The sequence below is a fragment of the Sebastes umbrosus genome, chromosome 23 (assembly GCF_015220745.1).
Source record: "Sebastes umbrosus isolate fSebUmb1 chromosome 23, fSebUmb1.pri, whole genome shotgun sequence".
NCBI classification, from domain to species: domain Eukaryota; kingdom Metazoa; phylum Chordata; class Actinopteri; order Perciformes; family Sebastidae; genus Sebastes; species Sebastes umbrosus.
Window position 1 is genome coordinate 11336428 of NC_051291.1, and position 12745 is coordinate 11349172.

A 12745-nucleotide genomic window follows, 5' to 3' on the forward strand; every position below is an offset into this window, starting at 1 on the left:
TTTCGAGGGTCCCAAACAATCACTTATAAAACAAATGTAAAACAGAACAATACATAATATTAATGTTATTTGTTTGGTTAACATATAACCGCATTTTTTTTATTTTAAATTGTGGAAGACAACTTTTTTTTTTTTTAAATATACAGTTGACCTATATCTCAGCATTTCGTTCATGTCTGTAAAGAAAACTATATTAAATTGTTATTTTTAAAGTTTGGATTATTATTTAAGATCTAAACTTAAAAATTAGAAAAAGTACACAGTTAAAACAACCAAAGACATAATAATAATAATAATAATAATAATAATAATAATAACAATAACAACAACAATAATAATAATAATAATAATAATAATAATAATATTTAAAAAATTAAATTAAATTAAATAAAACAAAATAAAACAAATAAATCCAAAAACCAAAGGATTTGCTAGCAACAAACTTATAAAAATCCCGGTCTATAAAAGCTGGGTTTCAATAGTTTTTTTAAATGTGGTACAGACTCAGCTGACCTGACCATGAGGGGGAGGCAGTTAATAGAACAATGGCCAAGTGCCAAGGAGAAGAAAACACTGAATTGGCATATTAAGTATGTATGATTGTGAGAAATAAAAAAAAAAATCATAATACAGACAGAGAATTGTATTAAAAGTTCCTAAAAAATAACCCCATCTCTGATGCAATATTCACAGGAAATAATCTGCTCCAAAATCATCCAAATCACTCATTTTACACAAACTTCCTGCAGTTATTGCGATCACTATTTGGGTTAATTGTACAGTTTATCAGTTGTTTTGTATTGTTATTGTTTACGTTGAATTTATTATGAAATATTCATAAGATATGTCACTTAGCGAGGGGCTCGTCAGTTTACTCAATAATAGAAAAAAGGGGTCCTATGAGGAAAAAAGGTTGGGAACCACTGGGTTATGATCTAAAATTACATGTTATTGTGTTGTTTCAGTTGTTTAACACATTCCTGTCCCACTTAAATCAAAATATACACACATTATTTTGAGAAAACAAAAGGGGATGGAGACCAATTTTCCTTTCACACAGAGAAAAACCGGCACAAACATCAATTTGGACACATTTTTGTCCCTTCTGCCAGCAGCTCGCTGCATTAGCCGCATTAGTTTCATCTCTTTGCTGCAGAGTAAACATCCATTCCCACAGGTAGAGAATGTCACCGGTGCAGCATTATGGCCTTTAGAGGTGAGGCGGTAGGCAGGGGCAGAAAATAAACAGTAGTAAACAACAGGAGCAGTGGGGAGTGGGCTTCCCTGCTGTGCTGATTATTGGAGGGCTGTACACGGGCCTGATCCCCCCCCGGGAGCTCAGCGAGCGGGAACGGCTGCTGCTGGCTGCCCACAGAGAGGCCAACAACATCTGGGCCTCAGCTCAGCTCACCTCATTACACTCCTGTTGTTGTGCTGGAGAGGAGCGTGTTTGTGTATCAGCAGTAACAAGCAGTAACAAGCAGAAAAATGCTGCGATTTGAAGAAAATAATTTTAAAAAATGAACTATTTTTGTGTTGAGTTGTAGAATATCTCTCCAAGTTATTCTTATCAGGGTAGAAAATACTGAAAAAATGCAATAAAACCTCCAATTGGAATAATGAAATTATGAAATTTGGGCACACAAAGTTTCATTATACACCTGAAAAAGCATCCATCAACTCGCTGCCTGGTTACAGTAGATGATTTTTAATAACAAAGCCAACACAAGCCTGGAACAATAGTCAGCATCACATTAGTGTTTCTCAATATGTTCTAAGTCAGCATTGCTAGACTTTATTATTTATTATCCAAGCAAGGGTTTTATGTGGTTTGCCCAGAGGCATCATGTCAAAAATGGACACAGTGCGGCGTTGTAATGTGGTGTATATTCATTAATCATATATTTTTTTTTTCATATGTATGAGACTTCTGAAATGGCAGCAAGCCAGTTTTCTAATGGCTGCTGCTGGTGAGGGATTCATTAGTCTTCTGGCTCCCTCTGCTGGTAAAATGTGGTCATAAAGACAAAAACTAAAGCAAATAGATGCTGAAAGTTATAAAGTGTGACTTTAAACACCCACACAGGTGTTTTCAGTTAATCTGGCTGATTAGACCTCTGCTCAAACCCTCATCTACCATGATAAAGATGCAAATTGTCCCACTACAACAGGTGCAACAGAGCTAACAGGAGATGTCAATCAATTAGTCTGTACACGCCCACTCGGTCTTGATCAGAGGTCTAATCAGCCAGATGAAGTGAAAACACCTGTGTGTGTTCATGTGTTCAGAGGCTTTACCATAAAATCAATGTAGAGGAAATGTCAAATGCATCGGTTTCAACTTTATATGTAGGTAAAAAGCACTTTTGCCTAAAATCAAATCTGACCTCATTTTGATAGGTCACAGTAGATTAAAGCATGTATAAATAATGAACTTAATGATGGCTGAACTCCATTTATCTGCTTCAGTTTCAGGGTGTTGATATTGTGCGTGATGTGATTGTGTCATGATGGCACACCTGATTGCAATGGAGCCATCGTTAATGCGATTATTAACATCTGTGCTTTTCTTACTATAACAGGTTGAATGCTGTGCAACAGGCCTATGCCTATTCATTCATTTTATCAAACATACCACCACTGTCAAAAATACAAAAACTTAAAATACAAGAATTATTCAAAACTACCAAACCATGCTGAACTGAAAATTAAATATTTGCAACAAAAAAAAAAGATTAACTATTTCCCCTAACATCCACCCAGGAGCAGTATATAGTATTTAAGGTGTTTGCTGTATTTTTGTTTGACCATCTGTAGCAACATTATTTCCAGTTGTAGCGTGAAATGATTGTCAATAGTTTTCTTTGTTGTCCTCATCCAGAGGTCAAACGGTCAAGTTCAGTTAAATTGCTACCTTGTTCCCGTTTCAGCAGGATGTTGTTCATTTTTAGGGGACAATCGAAACATAGTGAACATGAATTTATGTTGTAAATGTACATTAAAATTCACTATAAACACCATCAGTGTTCATGGTTCAGCACTCATAACCCCATGCCAGAGAAATGTGTAGTGTACTGTCAACTGCATTTCTTTTAATGCTATGTGGCCAGAAAAAACAACTTTATTGTACTTGTTGAATCCAGCAATTTCAACTCAATGAGCAAACCCACCTGCTCATTGAAAAACAATGAACAGAGGTTGTAAGCAGACTATCTGTGTAGTCTTATGAATACAAAAAAATGACAAATGTAATTCTTTGTTCCTCCAATTTATTACGAAAATGTACAGGGGGATTAACGGTAGGACTTCTGGTAGCGGGCACGAGCTCCAGGTCCACCGAACTTCTTGGACTCGCAGCGACGTGGATCGGCGACCAGCAGGGTCCTGTCGTACTGGATCAGGATGTCCTTGATCTCCTTCTTGGAGGCTTCATCCACATCTGCAGGAGGATATGAACGCTTCAGGTTATTCTTCATCCTAAGTGTTCCTACAGTCTGTATACTTAAGTTTGTATAGGTATGTATAATGCAGTAAACACCGTACTATCTATATATTCAGATTCTCACATCCAAGTGACCTTTTGTAACACTAAAAATAACTTGGTTTAGTTCTCATTTAGCCGTTTGCTCAAAACAAGTTTTGACCCTGTTGACATTATACATTCAATAAGAAAATGGAGAACAACTATATTGTTTAGAAAGCGTTCCATAACCAGCTAGTTTCTATGAGAACAACAAGGCACAGTGTCACAGGACTGTTAACACTTAATAACAAAACAAAATACAAAACTAATAGTGGACAGCTCATGTCCTGTACTCCATATTTATCGGTGTAGTAGACAATTCAGTTTTGGGCACTGTTAATGAATTCAGAGTGATCGCTGTGCCTTAGTTTGTTGAATTGCTCTGACAGCATATCACCATTCCTTATACAGCAAATTCAACATTAAAACTCAGCAGCACACAGCTGAAATCCTTAATACAACACATACCACTCAAAGCGACAGTTTAGCACTTTCAGGTTAAAATATTTCTTAAGACAGCAAGTTTAAGTTTGAATCTTCCACTTCAAAATAACTTAAAGTGTATTTTTGATGCTACAGCTTTGGACATCTCTCTTGAGTGTTGTGATGTTCAAGATAGACTAGAGGGATTTCTTATTTGACAACCTGTCAGCTATCTAGGATCTCAGTTCTGTTGCCTCAGTTAATGACCATGCATCAATGTTAGCATCGATGAACAGGTCATACCACCTTACAGGTGACTACTACTTTAGGCAAGCAGGTCTAAATATTAACATCATTTGTCCTGAAATGCAATATGTGCTTGTAAAATACATCCCTTAATGGAAAGACACTTCCCATGCATCTGGCCTAGGTTCACTTGGTTGAAACATTTACAGCAAGCTTCTTCACAAAAGCACATGTGATGTTTGTGCACTGAATACAATGTAATACTCACACTTCTGGTAGTAGGCAACCAGGGATTTGGAGATGGCCTGACGGATTGCTGAAAGACAAAACAAGAAAAATAAATGGCAGAAAAGGGAACGAATATAATCCTGAAAACACACACCGTCTGCTGATGGATAACTATATGAGAAAATAAAATGTTCTGCTTACCGTAGATCTGTGCAACATGTCCACCACCCTTCACTCTGACTCTGATGTCAACTCCAGCAAAACGCTCCTTGCCGAGCAACAGCACTGGCTCCAGAAGCTAAAAAGAGAGGATATGATGTCAACCATACACGGTCAAGAAAGAAAGACAAACGAGCATGGCAACCAGGATATCTGCAGGTGTATGCGTTGGAGATGTTTCTTAAAGTAGTTTACTAAATCCCTACTATCTTCAAAGGGCAGCAGGATTTATAATACATTTCAGAATACCTCACAAACATAAAGTAAGTACTCAAACAGATAAAAACAGCCAGACACGACAGAAACCCCAACAAACAAATGTAACAAGAGACATTTATGCAGACAGTAACAATGTTAATGGAAGGACACAGGATGATGGACACTTCAGTGAATAGGCCAGTTTTAACAGGTGTGTTTTGAGGTGGGATTTAAATGTTGTAATAGTGTCACACAGTCAGATTTATGCCTTCATCTGCAATAAACCTTCCCTTCAAATAATCCATTATGTATAATATTGTTGTCGGCTGCTAGGCCAGGAAGGACAGTAATCCTCCACTTTGCATTGTTTATATATGCATTATTTAGAGAACAGGTTACATCTGGCACCCATGTCATGCTGCAATGCTCATCATCCCCCATGTCACTGCTGCTGCTACCCCATTCAATTACAGATGCTAATTGAGCATCACCCTGATGTTAACCACCTCTCTCAATGGGACTCACCTTGTACTGGAGGGTGGCAGGCTCCACCATATCCAGGGGTCTGCCGTTCACCTTGATCAGGCCATTCCCCCTCTTGCAGTGAGCAACTGCTGTGGCGGTTTTCTATGACAGAAATATCATCATCAGGTAAGGCAGCTTTATTTGTATAACACATTTCAGCAACAGGGCAATTCAAAGTGCTTTACATAAACATTCAAGAACATTGTGACAAAGTGCAAAAGAACATTAAGACATAATTAAAACAGTTATAAAAACATTAAAGATTAGAAAATAAGAACAAGTTAATAATAAAAGCTAGGATAGAAGCTAAAATAGAAAATAAGAGTAAAAGCTCTAGTGCAGTATATAAGATCATTATCTGGTTTAATAAAAGGCAGCAGCAGCAAACAGGAAAGTTTTAAGCTTTGATTTAAAAGAACTTGGAGTTGGTCCTGTAGGTTTCTGGGAGCTTGTTCCAGATATTTGCTGCATAAAAACTGAACGCTGTTTCTGCATGTCTAGTTCTGACTCTGGGGACACTAAGCAGACCTGATCCAGATGACTTGAGGTCTGGATGGTTCAGAACATATAGCAGAAGATCAGAAATGTATTTTGTCCCTAAACCATTTAGTGCTTTGTATTTGTATTTTGAAATCAATTATCTTACAGACAGGGAGCCAGTGTAGAGACCTCAGAACTGGACTGATATGATCCACTTTCTTGGTCTTAGTGAGGACTCTAGCAGCATCAAAAACAACTGAAAGATCCATCCATTTTAATCTGAATGTCAGCTGACCTGCACATACATTAAGTTAAAATAAGCACAATCCTTGCTTCCAGTTTTAATTCAAACATTTTGGTTCATGATTGCTGACCTTTTTTCAATTAATTGTGGAATTAGTATGTTTGAATCAGGAGAAGTGAGCTCAAACTAATGCTGTCATCCTCTGTAGAGTACCAGAAGCCCAAGCATTACTACCAACTAGGCTAGCTAAGCTATGCTAACTAAGCTATGCTAACAGTTAACTGATCGGATACACAGAGAAACCGACAGATAGCTAATCCAGCAACAATATAACAGGTGTGTACAACAGTAATAGAGCTTCAAACAACGTTTAATCCCGTCTGGAGCTCTATAGCCCGACAAAACACGTGTTAAACTGACACATCATGTTAGCTACTTTAGCTAATGCGAGCTAGCAAGATAGTGTAGCCACAACACCACACGTGGAATATAAAGCTCTATTTTACTCACTTTACGTCCAAAAACCTGGACAGATTGCAGAGGACCTTTAGCAGGCATGTTTGCTGAAACACACAGAGTACAATAATGACATTAGAAACCAGTTAATAAGTGTGTTTTATGCTGTTTTAGAGGATCAGGATGAGGGACATACCGTCTGCAGCTAGGGTGCCGTACGGAGAGACCGAAACGGGGTTTCACACGCCGAACATCAGGGGCTGTTGCACGACACTTTTTACCTACTTTATGGTAGGTGGTTTTACGACAGTTGCTCTTGCTCTACCTCCATTTTACATTTTGTTTTCAAAATGTTGATACAAATAGCTTTTTATTGATACAAAATGTAAATGTGATTACAAGAAGCTGCCATGTTTTTGTCAATTTTTTTTTTAATTTAAGGTTAAAGGAATACAAACTTGTAAAGGGACATACAGACAGCAGCAACAACATTTATAAACAAAAAAAAAGAAACATAAGAAGAAAAATAAATTGACAATTGACTGACAGTGTGCAGGTAGCTTTGTGGGTGCACCAATAAGTCAAGAAAATTGTTTTAAAAAATGACCTATTTTATTCCTATTTTTTATTATATTTATATGTATTTATTATATATAATTGTTTTTATTTCAAACCATCAGTATACAGAGTAACATAAGGAAATATTAGAAATACTCACATACAGATGAAGCAGAGTGAAAAAAAATAAACAAAAAGCAGTGCCAAACATAAAAAGGACAACACAAATGAAACAAATCCAACATAAAATAAATTAAAAATTAAGATAAGATAAGATGAGATGAACCTTTATTAATCCAGAAATTCAGGTGTCAGAGCAGCAAAGTGCAGGTACAGAGGTACAGGTGTACAAAAAAAATTATAAAAACAATAAATAGAAATACAGAATATACATAGTGAATGAACAAGTAAAACATGACTACAAGTTCACGTAAAAACTTTGAAGAAATTGCATACATTCATTGTTTTCATGGCTTTTTTTGTTTTGTGAGGAAGAAATCGTTGACACATATCGTTCCCTTTCCTTCATAAATACATAGAAATTTGGCTTCTTTTTTTTTTAAGAAATTTATATTTGTGAATGTGTGAAGGCGACTTTAGGGTGTCTTCCAAAAAGGTAGTGATGTCACATTGTGTGTATCCACATAGATTTAACGCTTGCATATTTAAAATACCAGAAATGACTGTGCTGTAATGTCAAATAGGCCTGCACTTTTGAGTTCTCTCTCAATAGCAAATGATAAAATATTATGCATATTTTAAAAGAATTAGAATTATTAAGAATTATTAAAATGTTTATGCATTGTCATAGAACTTATGTACTTGACTGGAACATATTTAATTCAAGGTTTTGGAGGCAGTGAAGTATTAAAGTGAATGTTATTTATTTATTTGTGTATTTATTTATTTATTTATGCCCATTATTCCCTTAAAACAGGTCTGAATTTTGCTGTTACTTCAGGGGCTGCACAATTAATCGCAATTTTATTGAAATTGCACTATGGCCTACTGCAAATACTCCAGGCTATTGAAATGATGAAACAACTGACTTTTTTTAGAAAGGAGCTGCAGTGGTGATGCAGCACATGTAGGGAGTTACAAAGCTTTAAATAGACTCTTATTGTCACCTTAAAATATCTTGAATAAACTATATTAACAACTATATAAATAAACCATTATTTTGCACATCATAGTTATTTTTAGCCTTTGAATTGTGATTTTACATGGGAGCCTCTTGTGTTATGACAGCAATAGAGTAAACAGACGTCAAAACAATTCATAAAACCTCATTACACAAAGCCCGTAGAAAAAATGGCATTTTATAGACATTACTTTGTACTATAACACTATCTACTATCCAAACTGTTTATAAGAAACAAAAAGCGGTCAAAACCTGGACACATTTGGAAATAGAGAATGGATTTTCTCTACGTACATACCTGGGAAGATAAATTCCATGATCAGAGGAGGAAAAGTAGCTGTCTAAACAACAAAAACCAGAAGAAGCAGCAGCACTGTTCTGCTGCCAACTAAAGGGGAAGGATCAGGATACAGTGGCTAAAAAAAAAGTATAAGTGTCTTACATGGATGCTCCTAGAAATCGTGATAAGCTGCGATGCTCATGCCATGAACCATGTTGATAAACATGATAATGTAATAATTTGTTTATTCAGCAGGATCTGGTGGAGCCAAATCATGACTATATATAGCCTAACTTGTATAGATATAGATTTAAAGGTCCCATATTGTGCTCATTTTCAGGTTCACACTTGTATTTTGTGTTTCTACTAGGACATGTTTACATGCTGTAATGTTAAAAAAAAACTGTATTTTCCTCTTACTGTCTGCCTGAATATGCATGCATTTATGCTCTGTCTGAAATGCTCCGTTTTAGTGCATTTCAACGGAATTGCAACAGAATTGCGTTGCTAGGCTACAGTTTGGGTCCATGTGTACTTCCTGTCAGCTGATGTTATTTACAAACACTGCAACCGGAAATAATCTGGGACACATTTAGAATGTTTACATTTAAAACCGTGTAAAGGGTCTAAATATTGTATATTTGTGACATCACGAATGGGCGGAAATCCTGACAGCTTGTTTCAAATGCAGAGTTTCTGAATACGGGCTGTGTGTATTTCCCTGTGGATTGAGTGTTTCGATACTTTCACAGTATTTATATAGGACTTAAGCCTGCTTTATAATAAAAAAAATGAAAATCGCACTTTTTTTTATAATATGGGACCTTTAATTTACACTGAAGGTTGTTGTTTTTGAAGTCCCAGTAGTTAATGTGAGTCTCCTCTTCAACCACTTTTCTGAATCCCTACACAACAGCACCCTCTAGTGTTGGTGAAACTAATAACACCATGTTAAGTGTGACATCATTGCCCACTCAGCTGGGGGCAAGGTTGTATAATCAACCAGATGCTGTCTGGCAGAAATGAGTGCAAACTAGAGCATTCATTTCTCCTGCATTACAGGCTGACACCACAGACTCACTGCACCTTGGTGTCATCAAACCTCAGTTTTAAGCTTGTGGTGAGACAAACCACGGAGGTCATGTGGTTCAGTGCTGCTCGGGGCTGAAGAGCTTATAGGGTCAGGGAATGGGAACGGGACATGACGTGGGAAAAAGGAAGTGGGAAACATCGAATATCAAACCGTAGTCGTACACAAGGGACTTTGATCCGACCACAATGTTGGACAATGTTGATCCAACTAAACTTTGTGGGAGGAAACTGGCGTCCTCGCTCTGCTTTCTCAAGATGCACCATGGATGTCGACAAAAACAAATAGTCTTTGAGGTGATTGACTCAACCCGATTGACGTGAGGGTGAAAAATTGTAACAGGCGCCTTCTCCAGAGCCGTGAGAAGGACTCTTGTCAAGAATCTAAAGCGCACACATCCTGGAGACGAGAGAAAAGCGTCATCTTCAAGTTGCAGTCTTACCCTGAAAGGAAGGGAGGCAGCGGGGCCATTCCCAGGTCACAGGAGGACTGAAGATAGATAGCATCTTGGGAATCTGTATACAGTGGCGTGAGTCATGTGTGCAGTGCCTACCTATGCCTGACATTTACTACAGCGAGACTGGGTGTTTATAGTGTCGGCCACGGGTGAAAAGGCACCTGGCTTCTTTTATTGTCAGAGGGAATGCGTATACTCCTCTCGAGGGCTGCGTGGTGCTGCGCCGCCGCCTGGACTTCCAAATTCAAACCTCTGCATGTGTGAGAGCAGAGATTTAAACGTTTATGTTAGATGCTCATGACATTTACCTCCCTTCTTTTTACAGCACAGGCTTATAAATAGTTTTAAAATAAAGCTTTTACTTCAGTTTTTGGCCACTAGGGGACAGTGGAACACGCTGTAGACACAACATTGACATATTATCACCATATCACGTTGTTTTGGTGTTTTAATTAGTTATTTGATGCTATAAAAAGGGGTTGAGATGTCATGATTGACAGCTCTTAGTCTCTCTGTATATTTCCAAGAAATGATAGTCTGCTTTCGGCAGAAGAATGAGAAAAGGTCTGTGCTGAAATGAGTGATGACATACAGCACAGTAGGTGTTTGGACCTTTTCCCTAATGCTCTTGTAGTGACAAATGGAGCCTGCTCCATTGAAGAGCCATTATATGAAGGACCTAGTCCAGAGCTCTATCTACTCTTTTCCACACAACACTCTCTGTTTTCCTCGCTCTTTCCCTTTTCCGTTTATACGTGACAAACTCTGAGGAGTTTATTAGTCAACGGATAAATGCGATAAATGCGACGGTGCCAATGTCTACAACAGAGCCAGGCAGACAGAGGAAGCACTGTGTGGGGACTCTGGGCTGGATGATAAGCTTCCAGATAAACCTGGGTTTGTGTTATGGGTCACTAGGGGCCCGCCGTCACCGTCTGCATAGGAAACATGTTAAGGACGCCGAATCGTCCGTGGTTTCCTGCTCTGTTCGGCAGCCCGCTAAAGCATACAATCCTTTTGTGTTGCTATAGCTGTCAAGTTCATCTAACAATGTCCAGACCTCTCGAACACTTTGAAGTTCAAAGAATTACTGCTTTGGGTCCGTGGTGTTTCTAAGTGCAGAGGACTGAAAACCCAACACAATCACATTATAACTTACTCTGTTGACAATCATAATGTTCGTATAAGATCCGCTTAAATCCCATATTTTCTAAAGAGGCAGCTTCAGAGCTCACAGAAGGAGGAGAGTCTGCAGTCATCCAGTAAAAGAGCTGGCAATAAATAAAGACCACACCATATATGTGCATTTCCTCTCCAACGGGCCTTATGGAAACACATCACCTGGAGGCGCGACCTCCTCGACCTTGTCTTGTCACAGCACCGTGAGCATGAGACAACGCTCTCAGATTTACAGGGGAGGAGAAGCCGTTCCTGGCCGGCCATAGCGTCTCATTTGACCATAATAGGCCTTGCGGTGGTTGAAAAAGTGTTGCCGGTTAATTGAAGTTTCCCTGAGCAGAAGGAGAGGATCTGCTAAACCCCCGGTAGGCTGGGGAGGCCGAGAGGAGGGGAGTGGGGGGGCGCGAAAAGGTTTTGTGAGGTATACAGAAGCGCGGTTGCCGTGGTAACGGGAGAACAACTCTTTTGGGCTCATAAGGCCGAGATAGGTGTCTTCTCTGAGAAGAAGTGAGGATCTGTAAGTCAAGAGAAATATAATTCAAGGCAACAGGTCTTACCTTTTATATCCTTGTGCGAGGAGCCATAAATAGATCTCTCTCTCTACCTCACCATTTCTTTCAAAGGTCTTTTTATTAATTGTCAATAATCAATAGAACAGTCACTATATAAGGAAAGTTGAACAACACTCACCCGTGACACAACACATCGATCAATCATACCTGACAACAACATACACTCAAACAGTCACAGCTGGCCACAAAAGACCTAACTGATTCTCAATCATGGATACATCAAATTCAAATTGTAGAGAATACAAACCAGCAAGAGCATCTGCACATAAGTCATGAAATAATAAGAAGAAGAGAAAAAAAACAAAAAACATTTAATATATATTTATATATATATACCTAAATACACACACACATACACATATATACACATATATACACGTACACATATATACACATACACACATACATAAAAATAGAAGAAAAAAATAATACAAATAATAATGATAAAAATGAATAAATAAATTAAATTAAATTTAAAAAAGGAAAAAAAACAACTACTACTCAGAGATTTCTGTAGTGGGTTTCTCAAAAAATGACAAAAAGGGGCTCCATACTTTGTAAAATGTACTTTCTGTTCCCCGGGTGGTATAATGGATTTTCTCTAAATTCATACAGGACATAATGTCTCTACCTCACCATTTTCATGTGAAATGTTCAAAATATTCTTAATTTTATACAATTTTAGGCACAGACTTGTGTCTTAAATAATCAAATTAAACTGGAAAATAATGCATTCATAAATACATTTAAAAAAAACATACTTTGCTATACCGTACATGATAGACTGATAGATAGATTCAGACAGAATATCCCCACTTTCTAGAATCACATATCATGGGAGCGCAACATTTTCATTTTGTTTCTTCTCATATATTTAAGCTTTTTAATTTTTAGTGAGAGTTGTACAATTGCCAGACTTTCTAAAA

At 37.7% G+C, this 12745-nt stretch overlaps 1 protein-coding gene across 3 annotated transcripts; it reads right to left on the reverse strand.

Annotated features, from left to right (window-relative positions):
* Positions 1-3249: 3249 nt before the first annotated feature.
* On the reverse strand, positions 3250-6836 carry rps16 (ribosomal protein S16). 3 transcript variants are annotated; one of them, XM_037760010.1, is made up of 6 exons: positions 6739-6834; positions 6597-6649; positions 5363-5464; positions 4622-4718; positions 4461-4508; positions 3253-3439 (listed from the first exon to the last, which is right to left on the reverse strand). In XM_037760010.1, exons 2-6 carry the CDS (start codon positions 6642-6644, stop codon positions 3294-3296), a joined length of 441 nt encoding a protein of 146 aa, XP_037615938.1. In that variant the 5' UTR covers positions 6645-6649; positions 6739-6834; the 3' UTR covers positions 3253-3293. The 3 variants fall into 3 exon arrangements, with proteins under 3 accessions (XP_037615937.1, XP_037615938.1, XP_037615939.1); XM_037760009.1 differs by having other exon boundaries at positions 3250-3439; positions 4461-4718; positions 6739-6836; XM_037760011.1 differs by lacking the exon at positions 6739-6834 and having other exon boundaries at positions 6593-6655.
* Between the last annotated feature and the right edge of the window lie 5909 nt (positions 6837-12745).